Consider the following 17,003-nt stretch of genomic DNA (forward strand, 5'->3'; position numbering starts at 1 on the left):
TATTTTCTGTCTATCAGCTATCTAGCTAGCTGGCTATCTATTAGCAAGCTGGACATTTCACAGCAGCAAAGTTATGAAAGGAAAGAAAGAAGTAGAAAATGTTCTAGCTGTCTAGCTGGCTACTTAGATAGCTATCTATTTTCTGTCTATTAGCTAGCTATCTGGCTGTCTATCTATTAGCTAACTATCTGGCTGGCTATCTGTTAGCTAGCTGGACATTTCACAGCAGCAAAGTTATGAAAGAATGAAGAAAGAAAAGAAAGAAGTAGAAGAAAATCTAGCTGGCTATCTGCCTGGCTACCTAGATAGCTATCTATTTGTTATCTATTTTCTGCCTATTAGTTGTCTATCTAGCTGGCTGGCTATCTATTAGTTAGCTGGCTAGCTTTCTATCTACTTGAGTTATTCTGGGTTGAATGAACGCTGGCGCATGTGGCAGCCGCTGCCCACCCACAGAAAAACCTATCCTCTGACTCTCAAGTGACCTTTAGAGTTTTGAAAGGCGCTTAGAAATCAAATGGATTATTATTATCATCATCGTTTGCTAGCCATTTACTATCTATTAGCTATCTGGCTAGCTGGGTGGCTATCTGGCTAGCTATCCATTAGCTGTCTGGCTATCTAGCTAGTGTCTGGCTAGCTATTAGCTATGTATTAGCTAGCTAGCTTTCTATCTATTTGGATTATTCCAGGTTAAGTGAACACTGGCATGTGTGGCTGCTCGATCGCTCGCTAGCTTGATCACTCGGTAGCTCGATCGCACACTAGCTCGCTCACATGCTCGATCGCTTGCTAGCTTGGTAGATGAGCATGAAATATCACAAGTTTGATTTGCTTGCCGAATAAAATGATATGGAGGCCCAGATTTGGTCCCCGGGTCTTGACTTTGACACCTGTTATGTAAAGGATTAGCCTGCTAGCTGAATTGAAAGAAAGCTAGCAAGCTCGTTCGCTAGCTCCATCGCTCGCTAGCTCCATCACTCGCTAGCTACATCACTCGCTAGCTCCATCGCTCGCTAGCTCAATCAATCGTTAGCTCAATCGTTTGCTAGCTCAATCGCTTGCTAGCTCAATCGCTAGCTAGCTTGGTAGATGCTGAATTGCAAGAAAGCTAGCAAGATCCCTCTCTCGCGAGCTCGATTGCGCGCTAGCTCAATCATCGCTAGCTCCATCGCTTGCTCGCTCAATCGCTCGCAAGCTAGCATAAATAGGATTGCAATTCTAATTCAGATGTCATTTCCAAATCTAGCCACCATTTTCCAAAACAAAATGGAAGCCGATGCGATCCATTCCAGCCACTTTTTTTGCGGGTTTGTGTTTTTGTTGCCAAAGTCTCCTCTTGACAGCCTTTCATCCTTTAATTGGGACTCCAAAATGCTGTTTTGAAAGCAGAATGTCAGAAAGGCCTCAGAGGAACGACCTTCATGCTTAATTCATTGCCTTGAGTTTTTAATCCCAGCCGACATTTTGTATTCGAGAACCGGACTGGAATATTTGCTTCTTGTATTAATCAGATCACATATGACCTTTTTTTTAGCATTATTTAAAATTTAAAAGTTTGCAAAAGAAAATCATGTGTAAAATTCCATGCTCATCTATAGAGCTAGCCAGCGAGCGATTGAGCTAGCAATCGAGCTCGCGAGTGAGTTTACGAACCACCGAGCGAGTTTACGAACTAGCGAGCAAGTTTACGACCTAGTGAGCGAGTTTACGCGCTAGCGAGCGAGCTTACGAGCTAGTGAGCGAGCTTACGAACTAGCGAGCGACTGAGCTAGTGAGCGATTGAGCTAGCGAGTGACTGAGCTAGCGAGCGACTGAGCTAACGAGCGATGGAGCTAGCGAGCGATGGAGCTAGCGAACGAGCTTGCTAGCTTTCTTTCAATTCAGCTGGCAAGCTAATCCCTTTCATAACAGGTGTCAAAGTCAAGGCTCAGGGGCAAAATCTGGGCCGCCACATCATTTTATTTGGCCCATGAAAGCACATCAAACTTGTGAAATGTCATGCTCATCTACCGAGCTAGCTAGCGATTGAGCTAGTGAGCGATTGAGCTAGTGAGCGATTGAGCTAATGAGCGATTGAGCTAGCAAGCAATGGAGCTAGCGAGCGATGGAGCTAGTGAGCAATAGAGCTAGTGAGCGATGAAGCTAGCAAGCGATGAAGCTAGCGAGCGATGGAGCTAGCGAACGAGCTAGCTTTCTTTCAATTCAGAGCGAGGTGTCAAAGTCAAGGCCCATGGGCCAAATCGGGGCCGAGCATGAAAGCACATCAAACTTGTGAAATGTCAGCTCATCTACCGAGCTAGCTAGCGATTGAGCTAGTGAGCGATTGAGCTAGTGAGCGATTGAGCTAATGAGCGATTGAGCTAGCAAGCAATGGAGCTAGCGAGCGATGGAGCTAGTGAGCAATAGAGCTAGCGATGAAGCTAGCAAGCGATGAAGCTAGCGAGCGATGGAGCTAGCGAACGAGCTTGCTAGCTTTCTTTCAATTCAGCTAGCGGGCTCATCCCTTACATATCAGGTGTCAAAGTCAAGGCCCATGGGCCAAATCGGGGCCGCCACATCATTTTATTTGGCCCATCAAAGCACATCAAACTTGTGAAATGTCATGCTCATCTACCGAGCTAGCTAGCGATTGAGCTAGTGAGCGATTGAGCTAGTGAGCGATTGAGCTAGCAAGCAATGGAGCTAGCAAGCGATGGAGCTCGTGAGTAATAGAGCTAGTGAGCGATGAAGCTAGCAAGCGATGAAGCTAGCGAGCGATGGAGCTAGCGAACGAGCTTGCTAGCTTTCTTTCAATTCAGCGAGCAGGCTAATCACTTACATAACAGGTGTCAAAGTCACGGCCCATGGGCCAAATCTGGGCCCCCACATCATTTCATCTACCAAGCTAGCAAGCGACCGACCTAGCGAGCGATTGAGCCAGCGAGCAATTGAGCTAGCGAGCAATTGAAGTAGTGAGCGATTAAGCTAGCGAGCGATTGAGCTATCGAGCGATCGAATGAGCTAGCTAGCTGGCTCTCTTTGTATTGCTAGCAAGCGATTGAGCTTGCTATCTAGCTAGTTCTCTTTCTATTTAGCTAGCTGGCTAATCCCTTACGTCACAGGTGTGAAAGTCAAGGCCCGAGCTAGCTAGCGAGCGAAGGAGCTAGCGCGTTATTGAGCTTGCTAGCGTTCTTTCAATTCAGCTAGCAGTTCGTTACCGAGTGTCGTAGCCTTTCTAACTTTGTGGGAAAGGACCATAACGCAAATTCTTTGGCTTTTATTTCGCCGTTTGCGACGTTGCTGCTGGTGCGCCGCGTCCGCTCATATCCTGCGAATCTCCAACGGGGGATTCGCCTCCGCCCCTGTCAAAAGTCGCAGTGAATAGATTTGCAGCCTTTTTTTCCAGCATGTGAAGCGCCATAGCAACGCCCGTTACCAGTACCTGCATGGCTGATTTCGTTTCCATGGCAACCGGGGGATTGATCCCTTGAGTTATGCAGCGACGGAAACAATATTAATGACTTGGGGTCTGCATAAAGGGGGGGAAAAAATGGCGAGGAAGGAAACACGATTAAAGACAATTTTTAGATTGTATCGGCTCATCATTCAGTTCAAATATTATGGGATGCTCTGATAAAATCTATGCTTGTTTGTGACTGTAAACTGTCCTTAAGAGCACTTTAGTTGCGAGCTATTTGCTATCTATTAGCTGTGTATCTGGCTCGCTAGCTCTCTAGAGAGCTATCTATTAGATATCTGGCTGGCTAGCAAGCTCGCTATTAGGTATCTAGCTACATCTATTCACTATCTGGCTGGTTGGCTATCTAACTATGTATTTGTTGGCTAAAGGTTGGCTAGCTAGCTAGCTTTCTATCTATTTGAGTTACTTCTGGGTTGCGTGAGCGCTGGCGCGTGTTGCTACCGCCGCTCACCCAGAGAAAAAAATGATCCTGTGACTGTAAAGTGACCTTGAGAGTTTAGAAAGGCGCTTAGAAATGAAATGGATTATTATTATTAGCTGGCTAGTTAGCTTTCTATGAGTGGGTTGAGTGAACGTTTGCGCGTGTGGCTGCCGCTGCTCACCCACAGAAAAACTTATCCTGTGACTGTAAAGTGACCTTGAGAGTTTTGAAAGGCGCTTATAGATGACATGTATTATTCTTATTATTATTACTGGAGTATGGGTTCTTGCTGTACAGCGATACCTTTAGCTTACGAACTTTTCGCCCTACGAACATTAAATTCGCCAGAATATAATATTGGTTGACAAACTAGTTTTCTGCAAACGAACCAAGTCACACGGAGCACCATGGTGGCTGGTGGACTAGTTTTCGTCACCCCCTTTCTTTGAGTGCAGACGTGGTTTGTTATCGACTGGAGTAATTTTGCTATTATGGGAGCGAAAAACACACAAAAGAAAATGACGGTCGAGAGAAGAAGGAGATCATCGAAAAACACCAACGAGGTCTGCGTTTGTAGATACCCACATATCTAATAAATAGCCAGCTACATAGCTACATGTGCTAATAGATAGCTAGCTAGGTAGCTATCTAATAGATATTCTTTATGAACCTAATAGTATTGACCAACGTGCTTTTTTACCTTTTCCCCCTTTAATAAACGGATTCAGCTGGACATACAAAAGAAAGATTAGTATAATGTATCGACTTTTACCACTGCAGACTGTTTTTAGAAATGATCTTCTGATACGCTGTGGCTGCATCGTCATCGGGACAAAGCACGACGATGCGATCGCGCCCTCTGGTGGATAAAAGTAGGTACGCTAAAATTCGCTATATTCCACCGCCATTGTTTCTTTCCAGTGAAGCGAGCGCACTCTGTACTCGCAGTCGTATATCATTGCATTTTGGTGAAGTACGTCATGGTTTTTGGTGGGATTTTCTAAACTATTCAGTTCACGATGACGTATTACACACGTTTCCCAACATGCTGGTTCTTGAAATTTCGAGAAACGGGGGAAAAAAAATTATTGAAATTGACGCTCTTTTTTCTTTCCTAGTATTCAGTGACAGCCATTTTGGATTTCTGACGAAAATCTGCCTGCATTCGATCGTTGATATTTGCTCATTTATATTTTGAATCTTTTCTTGTGTGTTCCTGTTTAGAATTTCAAAAGCTTTCCAATGGTACCTTACTCGTTCTGCCAAAAAAGATCTGCCAAAAAATAAGAAAGTTATGATAGTTTAAACTGCAATAAAGAACTCGGTCACAGATTTTCATTGATTTAACTGTGTAATTTCAGGCAGAAAATCCCCTGCTATTTCCGTATTAGTTGTCATTGAACAATAAGCTATACACCATTTGAAAGTTATTTAAATGCACTTTAATATGGTATTAGACAATGGAAAAAATCAAGTCATCAACGAAGGTGGATGTCGGACTAATATTTTCGTGATTTCCATGGCAACTGGTCGCCTGTGTTTCTAACAAGAACGCATTGACATCATACTCTCCAATAATCTTGGGGGGAAAAAAGCTAGATTTGTTGCTAATCACTAGAGGGGTCGGGAAACTCGCTAAATATCGCGAGAATGTAAAACACTCATTACAACTACCCATATAAATCAAAAACTCATTGAAAACGCAAACATTTGGGTGAGTGATTATGGCATTTTCAGAATAAAAGACCCATAACATTTCACGGTAAGATCAGAGCATTGTCATCAAATGGTGAGTAGTTTTACTTTATTTGAATGTTATTGTGCCGATGACCATTTTGTGTTTGAGTTACTTCCGGGTTGAGTGAACGCCGGCTTACTTCCGGGTTGAGTGAATGCTGGCGCCGATGCCTGTCGCTGCTCACCTGCAAAAAAAAATGTATTCTATGACTGTAAAGTATCCTTAAGAGTTTTGAAAGCCGCTTATAAATGAAATGTATTATTATTATTGCTCTTAATATTGTCATTCCCCCACTTCGTCACGTGGGCCTTGTGACGTAAATTAGGTGCGTCAAGAGGTAGACGTTCGGTCACGACTTCCGGGGTTGGTGAAAGGTAGGCTGAAGTGAACGTAAACAAACACGTGACGACATGCACTAGTGTTATACAATTGGAGGCATCTTTTTAAAACTAACTGCATGTTTCACTCGGTAAAGTTTGAAAACTTTTTTTGGCCTTGTTAATTTTTTTTTCGTCGATGTTTTCTCGAGCCGGATGGTGTTTTCGAGCAGCATGGACCGGCTGTCGCAGGTCATTCTTTGCCAGATTCACATATTTACTGTATGCCACATGACACACGTAACATGTCTCCCCGTTCCAAACTGCCGGGATTGAATTAAACGTCGCCTAACATTCAATTTTGAGCAGATTAGCTCATTTGCGTGGCCCGTTTCCAATGAAAGGCTGCGTGAGGTGCTACTCAAAATGTGAAGATTACGTCACTCACTTTGTTTTCTAATCCTGGATTAAGCACATGCCTTTCACGCGTGTGGAAAGTGTTTGTTCACGACATGGAAACGAATGAAACAAGGCGTCAACTCCATGACAGCTCGCCATGGACCCGTGGAAGTTACGATCAACATCTCTGTGCTTGTATTTCCTACTAACTTTCAGTTATTCTTATGACCTCGTGCCATTTTCAAGGTTATAAAACGCGCTTTCTATGCAAGTCGCGATAGTCAGTATTGTGGATCATTTTGTTTCACGTTGTTTCGTATGGTCTTGTTTCAGAATGGGCAATTTTGCATCTTCCACAACAGGAGGATCCACCAGTACAGCATGTGTAAAGCTTGTTCATGTAAGTAATAATAATAATAACAATAAATTTCATTTACAAGCGCCTTTTAAAACTCTCAAGGTCACTTTACAGTCACAGGAGATGTGTTTCTGTGGGTGAGCAGCGGCAGCCACGCGCGCCAGGGTTCACTCAACCCGAAAGTAACTCGAATAGATACAAAGCTAGGTAGCTAGCAAATTGATAGCAAACATATCCCCAGCTAGATAGCCAGCCAGCTAGATTGTGAATAGATATCTAGCTAGCTAGTTAGCCAGCCACATAGCTAATAGATAGCAAATAGCTAGCAAATTGTAATAATAATAATACATTTCATTTCTAACTGCCTTTCAAAGCTCTCAAGGTCACTACAATCACAGGAGAAGTTTTTCTATGGGTGAGCAGCGGCAGCCAAATGCGCCAGCGTTCACTCAACCCGGAAGTAACTCAAATAGATAGAAACCTAGTTAGCTAATAGCTAGTTAATTGATAGCTCGCTTGATAGCTAGCTTGATATATTCCCTTTAGAATTGTTTAAATAATAATAATAATACATTTCATTTATTTCTTTCGAAATTTTCAAGGTCACTTTACAGTCACAGGATAATTTTTTTTCTGCGGGTGAGCAGCGGCAGCGTTCACTCAACCCAGAAGTAACTCAAATAGATAGAAAGCTAGCTAGCCAGTCGATAGCCAACAGATACCTAGCTAGATAGCTAGCCAGCTAGATAGTGAATAGCTAGCTAGCTAGCAAGCCAGATAGCAAATAGCTAGCAAATGGTAATAATAAGAATAATAAGAATAATACATTTCATTTTAAGTGCCTTTCAAAACTCTCAAGGTCACTTTACAGTCACAGGATAAGTTTTTTTGCGGGTGAGCAGCGGCAGCCACACGCGCCAGCGTTCACTCAACCCAGAAGAAACTCAAATAGATAGAAAGCTAGCTAGCTGATAGATAGCTAAAATATAGCAAACAGCTAGCTAATAGACAGCCAATAGCTAGCTAGATAGCTGTGGCGGACCTGCGAAGACGCTAAAGTTGCTAGTGCCTATCTCAAATAGATAGAAAGCTATCTTTACACAGTGCCAAACATACCTGATCAACAAATTTACAAATTTAAGCTAACGTGAGTATACTGTCTTACCTTAATGCTATCTTGAAATACAACCCAACCACGAGAGTTACTCTCAATTTCAAATTAGTGTCATAAACATAATAGACTTGCTACCTTGCCTTACACGTGTACATGCTACATTCAAACTTTTACAGTGACTTTTATGTGACCGAGTTTTCAGTGTTTTCATACTTTTTGCACAATTTGCTGTTTTCTAACAAGCCGCACGGCAGCAAAATTCCCGACAGGCGTTTCATCCGATGCTCAGGGCCACGTGACGAGTGATTGACACTTTTGGTTGCGGTTGCGGTCTACCCACCATTGTTGTTAATCGTTTCTTTCAGTTCACATTTGAGATGAAGAAATCACCGGTGCATATTTGTACATAAATGTTTCACTTTCCACATGTGATATCATTGTGGCGTGAAGTTTTTTTTCTGTAAATTTCAGCCAAATACAGTGATACCTTGGTTTACAAACTTAATTGGTTCCCAGACAGGGTGTAAAGTGAAAAGTGTGTATCCTAAAAATTAATTTTCCATTGGAAATCATTAAAATGAGAATAATCCATTCCCAGGTCCCCATAAAACATCATTTTCTAATTTTCTAAGCCTTAAAACTACACAAAATATACCTTATTTTATGTATAATAAATGTGCTACGGTATTATAATTAAAGAAATAAACTGTACTGGATAATAAAGTGGTTTTATTGACCTTTGTGATGGTCGTTGATGGCTTGATGGAATGGTGTGGCCGCTTTCATCAGCATTAAACACTTGATGAGGAACATAACCTTCTTCTTTCACCATCTTGAGGAATGATCCCTTGTAGGCATAGAAATAGATAGGTTTAGAAGTGCCCAAAGGAGGCAATAGCATTGCGCCCCGCGGTCACCAGTTCGTGACGTCACTGATGACGTCACGAGTTGTAGCCTCTGACACAGTTCCGTACCATATGAATAATTTTTGCTCGTTTTTCGTCGATTTTCTTCCGGTATTTGACGAAATTCTAATACTTTGTGGCTAAATATGTTTTAGAAGACAACGACTTCACTCTCACGTCGTCTTTCGGCGCTATGTGAAGTCGGACAAGTCCAAAAACCTCAACTTTCAAGATCAGATATGCTTTGGATTATAATTTTTTTATAATCCAAAACATACAATTGCAATTAAATACACCACTATTGATGTATATTCATTCAGAGTCTAAAAATTTTAAAATAATAAAAATGACAGCTCTTTAAGATTGAAAATTCAAATACATAGTATAATTATCTTTGATTGTAACCAATCTTCAAACGTGAAAAAAATAACATTCATAAAGAATGATCATACTTAATTGGTGATCGGAATTGGACTAAATCAGAAATTGTAGAGGATTAGGTAACACTGTGTATAGTCCAACACTTTTATATTAATAATTATTTTTCAATAATAATGCCAAATTTAAATTGTCCTCATCACTCTCATCATTTAAAATTTCCTTTTTTGGGGGCGTTGTTAAACTAATTTTTCAGTTAATATACAACCACAGAAATTTGAACAAGATAATCCACTACTTTTACAGCAACATTGAGTGTGCAATTGTCACAGCCAGTAAAACAATGAAAGCTGATTAATTAGTCAACCATATGATGACTTGAATGAGATGAAATTTTCTGAAACTTCTAAGCTCATTGACCTGCAAAAATTACACTGCGATTCAGTTTTGATCGAAGAAAACTCTTCATCAAGTCATCATTCTGTAGGCGAGTGATATGGTGTAAACGGACAGATAGGAAGATATTAGTGATGGTTCTGATGAGGTCTATGGTATGGTTCTCAATACCATCTCGGGTTATGATCTCGTGTTCCAAATCGAAAAGGGCTAGATGGCCAACTGCAGCAACAACACGAGTGACAATCTTGAAGAACATGGTACATATAATTCTTTAATGAAGAACAGCTAGAACGTACTTATACACGGTCGAAGATCGAAAATTAGTCGCTAAAACATCGCAAAATGAATTTTTTTTTTTTTTTCTTTTTATAGAAATTTCATTTTCACTCACTTGAAGAACGAAATTCCTTTGTTTCTCAGCTTGGATGCTCAGTTGAAGCATCCGTAAGCGAAACATTGCGGCCCCCAACTGTTATAGTTCGTATGCCAAGGTAAAATTTTCATAAATGTAACATTCGTAAACCAAAACGTTTGTAAGCCAAGGGGTTCGTAAACTGAGGTATCACTGTATCACAAACGTGTGTGTGTGTGTGTGTGTGTGTGTGTGTGTGTGTGTGTGTGTGTGTGTGTGTGTGTGTGTGTGTGTGTGTGTGTGTGTGTGTGTGTGTGTGTAATATTTTTCCTCAACCCTTTCAGGAATTGGTGTCACAGAATTGCGTGGTGATATTTTCCAAGACGACATGTCCGTACTGCAAAATGGCCAAAAACGTATTCAATGAAATAGGCGCCGCGTACAAGGTGATCGAACTCGATGAACACAACGACGGGAGGAGATTACAGGAGGCCTTAGCTCAGATGACCGGTGCCAGAACGGTAAGAACTTCATCATGCTTCTGTGGATGCTTTTGTTTTGAGGATGGACAGTGATACCTCAGCTCACGAACTTAATTGGTTCCCTAAAAGGGTGTGTAAGGCGAAACATTAATTCCAATTAACATTCCAAACATTAATTTCCCATAGGAAACCATTAAAATGAGAATAATCCGTTCCCAGATCCCCATGAAACATAATTTTCTACTAAATAAGGCTTAAAACGACACCAAATATGCATTATTTTATGTATAATAAATGTCCTATTGGATTGTAATTGTATTATTATTATTAATATTATTATTATTACAATTATTATTATTATTATTATTATTAAAGAAATAAACTGTACAGTGATACCTTGGCTTACGAACTTAATTGGTTCCCTAAAAGGGTGTGTAAGGCGAAACATTAATTCCAATTAACATTCCAAACCTTAATTTCCCATAGGAAACCATTAAAATGAGAATAATACGTTCCCAGATCCCCATGAAACATAATTTTCTACTAAATAAGGCTTAAAACGACACCAAATATGCATTATTTTATGTATAATAAATGTCCTATTGGATTGTAATTGTATTATTATTATTAACATTATTATTATTATTATTATTATTATTATTATTATTATTATTATTATTATTATTATTAAAGAAATAAACTGTACAGTGATACCTTGGCTTACGAACTTAATTGGTTCCCATAAAGGGTGTGTAAGGCGAAACGTTAATTCCAATTAACATTCCAAACATTAATTTCACATAGGAAACCATTAAAATGAGAATAATCCGTTCCCAGATCCCCATGAAACATAATTTTCTACTAAATAAGGCTTAAAATGACACAAAATCTGCATTATTTTATGTATAATAAATGTCCTATTGGATTGTAATTGTATTATTATTATTAATATTATTATTACAATTATTATTATTATTAAAGAAATAAACTGTACAGTGATACCTTGGCTTACGAACTTAATTGGTTCCCATAAAGAGTGTGTAAGGTGAAAAGTGTGTATTCCAAACATTAATTTCGTATAGGAAACCATTAAAATGAGATGAAAAGGTTTCTTCAGCCGTCATCTGTACTATTTTGAAGGTGTCGGACGTTTCGCTTCTTATCCAAGAGGCTTCGACAGCGAACTAAAATCTAAATCATCAAAACTAAAAGCATTTGACCACAATTAGGTTAAAATCTTAGTGAAAGAAAATGGATTTTTTTGAAAAGGGTGTAAAATAAGCTATTTTCATAAAACAACAAAATCCTTCACTAAATCGCCATGGTAGGGTGAGGTTTAATTTGGGTCATTCGTACGACAGACTTCTTAGGCAACATAGGCTTAGTTATGCTGATGAAGTGATACCAGAGCAAATGGGGCAATCAGGCCAGTCGTAGACCTCATCTCAGTCAGGACAATAGAAGTAATCAATGTAGCCGCAGGGAGTAGTCCTCTGCTCCCCCCAAACTGAAAGCAGGGACCAATCATAGCAGAGTATGTCACCGCCACACCTGGACAGTAGGGATATATATCGGGCTGAAACTACCAGCAAAAGATTTTACTTTGCTGACGAAGCGTCTTGGGTAAGAAGCGAAACGCCCGACACCTTCAAAGAAGTACACATGACGGCTGAAGAAACCTTTTCATCGATGGACCTCTCCTGTACGACTGAGAGCTTACACAGACGAGTAGAAAATGAGAATAATCCGTTCCCAGGTCCCCATAAAACATCATTTTATACTAAATAAGCCTTAAAACTACACAAAATATACCTTAGTTACGTATAACAAAGGTGCGATTGGATTGTATAATAAAATAAAGTGGTTTTATTGACCTTTGTGGTGGTCGTTGATGTAGTTGCCTCTTGATGATATCCCCCCGAGTGAAGTTGCTGTGCTAGTTCTTCATCAATTTATTGTGCACTCACAGGATGAAACATTGGAATGGTTTCCCCAAATTCATAACTTGAGCGATTGATTAGCTGAGATTTGGAATTTTTACAAGGCCGTATGTTGTTTCCACCGTGTCGTCCAGGAAGGTCTCCTTCCTGGTGAGAGCGAGGCCATGACTGACGAAATTATTGATCTCAATCCCTTGACGATATTCATAGCACAAAAACCTGGCGCAAATGAGGCCCGTGCTGCAAAGTTGGCCGAGATTCCGATGGCGCAATTAAAAAGGAAGCCTTTGATGTTACTCTTCAAAGACTTGATGAGGTTTTATCTGGCTTGGATTTTTCGGAAGCGTTCAAATAAAGCTCGTGAAACGTGATCGAGGAATGAAATTACAGTCATAGCTCAGCTGCCGAACTTAATTGGTTCCCAGAAAGTGTGTGTAAGGTGAAAAGTTTGTCTTCCAAACATTTATTTCCCATAAGAAACCATTAAAACTAGAATAATCCGTTCCCAGGTTCCCATAAAACATCATTTTCTACTAAATAAGCCCTAAAGGACAACGGACAAGTCCATAATTTGTAAAATGGCTTCAAATGACTTCTACTGAGCGTATTTTATTTTATTTGACTCGCGCTGAATATTCAGGAAGTCTTGTTTTTGAGTTGGTGACGAGTCCGTACGTGACGTCACTAAAGGACCCCCCTCTACCATAAAAAAGACACATTGTAGCGGTCCTTCCATCACGTCAATGTATTTTGCTGTACTTGTTTGGTCTGGGGACCTCGTGTTGCACCCAAAAGCCGCCAGAAGCCTAGAAGAGGGCGTCCAATCGCCGTATAAGGAATTTATCAGCCTGTGGAAGCGGCGGTGGCCACGGGATGTCGCCATTTTGTGCCTCTTTTTTTTGGGTGAGATTTTCCCCCAATGTTGCCTCAAAATGGCGCAAATAAATTCTTTAATCGATTGCAGACATGTATGCTTTCCTCTTCAGAACTATTTGAATCATATTCATAACGATGTGGAACAAGAAAGCATATTCTCCCAATCTGAAGCCATTGTTTTGATTCTCCAGCAATGCAAGACGTCTTGGCGTGACGTCACGAACTGGGGGCGGGACTTTCTGAAAATGCCCAATTCGCAGCTCAATTTTTTGCAGATTTTGGACACTTTAAGTCATTTTTATTGGTGTTTTGCATTTGAATAAAAATATCATACTGCGTGTTTTGGGTATTTTAGATGCTATCAAACGTTTTTCTGATGTCAGTTAAGAATCAAAAAAGTGACGTCGGTTGTCCTTTAAAACTACACAAACTAGATCTTATTTTAGGTATAATAAACATGCTATTGGATTATAATTCAAGAAATAAACTACTATATAATAAAGTCGTTTTATTGCCCTTTAATAATAATAATACATTTAATTTCTAAGCACCCTTCAAAACTCTCAAGGTCACTGTACAGTCAATGGATAGGTTTTTCTGTGGGTGAGCAGCGGCAGCTACACGCGCCAGCGTTCACTCAACCCGGAAGTAACTCGAATAGATAGAAAGCTAGCCAATAGATAGTCAATATAGCTATTATATCGCTAGGTAGATCGCTAATAGATAGCGAGCTAGATAGCTAGACAGCCAGTCGATAGCATTAGATTGCTATTAGATAGCTAGCCAAAAAGCTAGCTAGATAGCTAATAGATAGATAGATAGCCAGATATACAGCTAGAATGTTAATAGCTTAGATTCCATCATTCCTTTGTGATGGTCGTCTATGTAGTTGCCTCTTGGTGATATCCGAGTGAAGTCGCTGTGCTTTCTCGGCGATAACACCCTCACTCACACTGTCCACTGCTAGCTGCTTTTCGTTCATCCAAATCAACAGAAGTTTTTCAACCTTTTCTCGTGCCTGAGACCCGTTCTTAGACAACACAGAAACACCCTTAGCCACACGTAGCAATGGTCGACTTAGCATTCTGGTACTTGGACACTAAGTCACACAAACGCACACCTCGTTGGTGTTTTTTGATGATCTCCCTCTGCTCAGTTGTAATTTTCTTTAATGTCCTCTTCGGCTGAACGCTAGCCTGTGTTGGGATCTTTTTTGCTCCCATAATAGCAAAAGTACTCCACTCGATAACAAATCACATCTGCACTCAAAGAAAGTGGGTGTGGAAAAGTAGTCCGCCAGCCACCGTGGCGCCGTGTGCTTCGATTTGTCCGCCGAAAACCAGTTCGTATGCCAAGATTATATCCTCGCGAATTTAATGTTCGTAAGGCGAAAAGTTCGTTAGCTAAAGCGTTCGTAAGCTGAGGTATCACTGTATTTCCTTAAAGTCATAATAACCCATTCGTCTCCTTAAATTTTTTTTTGGGGTGGTCAACCTAACGCGTGTGCATACAAAATGTGTGTGTTCAGGTTCCAAGAGTCTTCATTAACGGAAACTGTATCGGGGGCGGCTCCGATACCAAACAGCTCCATCAACAGGGCAAATTAGTGCCGCTGATCAATCAGTGCGCTCCCTGCTGCAATGCCGACTCGGAAGGCTCCGGAAGCGGACGCCTCGGACCTGCTAAATGACTGACCGTTCCTTTCGTGGCTTTCAATGGTCTATTTATATATGCTATCTAAATCTTGCGCTTGAAAGCTGTATGTTATTGTCGTCTTATTTATCCAAGTACAGAGATACCTTGAACTTAATTGGTTCCCAGACTGAGTGTGTAAGGTTGAAAAGTGTGTATCCCAAACATTAATTTCCCATAGGAAACCATTAAAAAGGCTCTCTCCAGCTCCTCTCTGAGCCCTTGGTATTTCTCCATTTTCTCATGTTCCTTCTTTCTGATGTTTCCATCACTCGGGACCGCTACATCCACGACAACGGCTTTCCTTTGCCCTTTATCTATGACCACAATATCTGGTTGGTTGGCCATATATATATACAGTATAGTCTCGTTATATCGATATTCAAGGGAGTCCGAAAAAATATCGATATAACCGGGACTATCGATATATCCGACCCTGTTTGCATGTAATTTTCTCAGTGCGTGCATAGAAATAGTCTCGATATAACCGGGACTATCGATATATCCGATATCGATATAACGAGACTTTACTGTGTGTGTGTGTGTGTGTGTGTGTGTGTGTGTATATATATATATATATATGTGCGTGCGTGCGTGCGTGCGTGTGTGTGTGTGACAGGTAAAGGTCGAGAGCTGGTTGACATGATGCAGAGAAGAAAGGTAGTCATACTGTGTGTCCAGGAGACCAGGTGGAAAGGGAGCAAGGCTAGAAGTTTAGGGTCAGGGTTGAAGTTGTTCTATCATGGTGAAGACAGAAAGAGAAATGGAGTTGGGCTTATCTTAAAAGAGGAGTTTGTTAGGAATGTCTTCGAAGTAAAAAGAGTATCAGATAGAATGATGAGTCTGAAGCTAGAAATTGAAGGCGTGATGTTCAATGTTGTTTGTGGGTATGCCCCAAGAGTAGGATGTGAGCTGGCGGAGAAGGAGAATTTTGGTTGGACTTTGATGAAGTCATACAGAACATCCCGAAAAGTGAGAGGGTTGTCATTGGTGGAGACTTCAATGGACATGTTGGCGCAGGAAACAAAGATGATGAGGAGGTGATGGGCAAGTTTGGACTCCAGATGAGGAACGCTGAAGGACAGATGGTGGTTGACTTTGCTAAGAGAATGGAAATGGCCCTTCTTGTTTGCTATGGTGATGGACAGGCTGACAGACGATGTTAGACAAGAATCTCCTTGGACCATGATGTTTGCAGATGGCATTGTGATCTGTCGCAAGACAGGGGAACAGGTGGCGGAGAAACTAGAGATGTGGAGATATGCGCTCGAAAAGGAGAGGAATGAAGATCAGCAGCAAGACGGAATATATGTGTGTGAATGAGAGGGATCCAAGTGCAAGAGTGGAGAAGAGATAAAGAAGGTGGAGGATTTTAGGTACTTGGGGTCAACTGTCCAGAGCAATGGAGAGTGTGGAAAAGAGGTGAAGAAGCGTGTCCAGGCAGGCTGGAGCGGCTGGAGAAAAATGTCAGGTGTGATGTGTGATAGAAGGGTTTCAGCTAGGATGAAAGGAAAAGTGTATAAAACCGCGGTGAGACCAGCCATGATGTTTGACTGGAGACAGTGCCACTGAAGAAAAGACAGGAAGCAGAGCTGGAGGGAGCAGAGCTGAAGATGTTGAGGTTCTCTTTGGGAGTGACCAGGTTGGATAGGATCAGGAATGAGTACATTAGAGGGACAACTCATATTAGAGGCTTTGGAGAGAAAGTCAGAGAGGCCAGACTGAGATGGTTTGGACATGTCCAGAGGAGAGAGAGTGACTATATCGGGAAAAGGATGCTGAGCCTTGAACTGCCAGGCAGGAGACCGAGAGGAAGACCGAAGAGGAGGTTTATAGATGTGGTCAAAGAGGACATGAAGGTAGCTGGTGTGAGAGAAGAGGATGCACAAAACCGGGATAGATGGAGGACATTGATTCGCTGTGGAAAAGCCGAAAGGAAAAGAAGAAGAGACTGTGAATTACAGGTAACATCCGATCACCGACCGAGTTCCGTTCCGGTCGTAAGTCGAAATGGTCATAAGTCGAATTCCATTCAAAATGTTGAAGTGGTCGTAAGTCAGATGTTACCTGTGTATTTTGCCCATGAATTCTTATTAAATAATTCCAAATTGTATTTCGGCTTCCTTTTCCCCTGTTTTGCTGCTTCCAGACGTGTGTTTTCGTATTTTA

At 41.1% G+C, this 17,003-nt stretch overlaps 1 protein-coding gene across 3 annotated transcripts; it reads left to right on the forward strand.

The window, feature by feature from the left end:
• Positions 1–5,909: 5,909 nt before the first annotated feature.
• glrx2 (glutaredoxin 2) lies at positions 5,910–15,052 on the forward strand. 3 transcript variants are annotated; one of them, XM_089000406.1, is made up of 4 exons: positions 5,910–5,996; positions 6,672–6,738; positions 10,189–10,365; positions 14,671–15,052. In XM_089000406.1, exons 2-4 carry the CDS (start codon positions 6,673–6,675, stop codon positions 14,830–14,832), a joined length of 405 nt encoding a protein of 134 aa, XP_088856532.1. In that variant the 5' UTR covers positions 5,910–5,996; position 6,672; the 3' UTR covers positions 14,833–15,052. The 3 variants fall into 3 exon arrangements, with proteins under 3 accessions (XP_088856532.1, XP_088856531.1, XP_088856530.1); XM_089000405.1 differs by lacking the exon at positions 5,910–5,996 and adding an exon at positions 6,003–6,191; XM_089000404.1 differs by lacking the exon at positions 5,910–5,996 and adding an exon at positions 6,253–6,584.
• The last annotated feature ends 1,951 nt before the right edge of the window (positions 15,053–17,003 follow it).

Source organism: Hippocampus bargibanti, linkage group LG07, assembly GCF_051943395.1.
Source record: "Hippocampus bargibanti isolate YZ-2025 linkage group LG07, ASM5194339v1, whole genome shotgun sequence".
In the NCBI taxonomy this organism is placed as follows: domain Eukaryota; kingdom Metazoa; phylum Chordata; class Actinopteri; order Syngnathiformes; family Syngnathidae; genus Hippocampus; species Hippocampus bargibanti.

Coding starts and splice junctions, on each gene's coding strand:
- glrx2 (XM_089000404.1), top strand. CDS start 6,496: ATGGACCCGTGGAAGTTACGATCAACATCTCTGTGCTTGTATTTCCTA. Junction 6,585..6,671: donor GACCTCGTGCCATTTTCAAG/GTTATAAAACGC, acceptor GTCTTGTTTCAG/AATGGGCAATTTTGCATCTT. Junction 10,366..14,670: donor AGATGACCGGTGCCAGAACG/GTAAGAACTTCA, acceptor GTGTGTGTTCAG/GTTCCAAGAGTCTTCATTAA.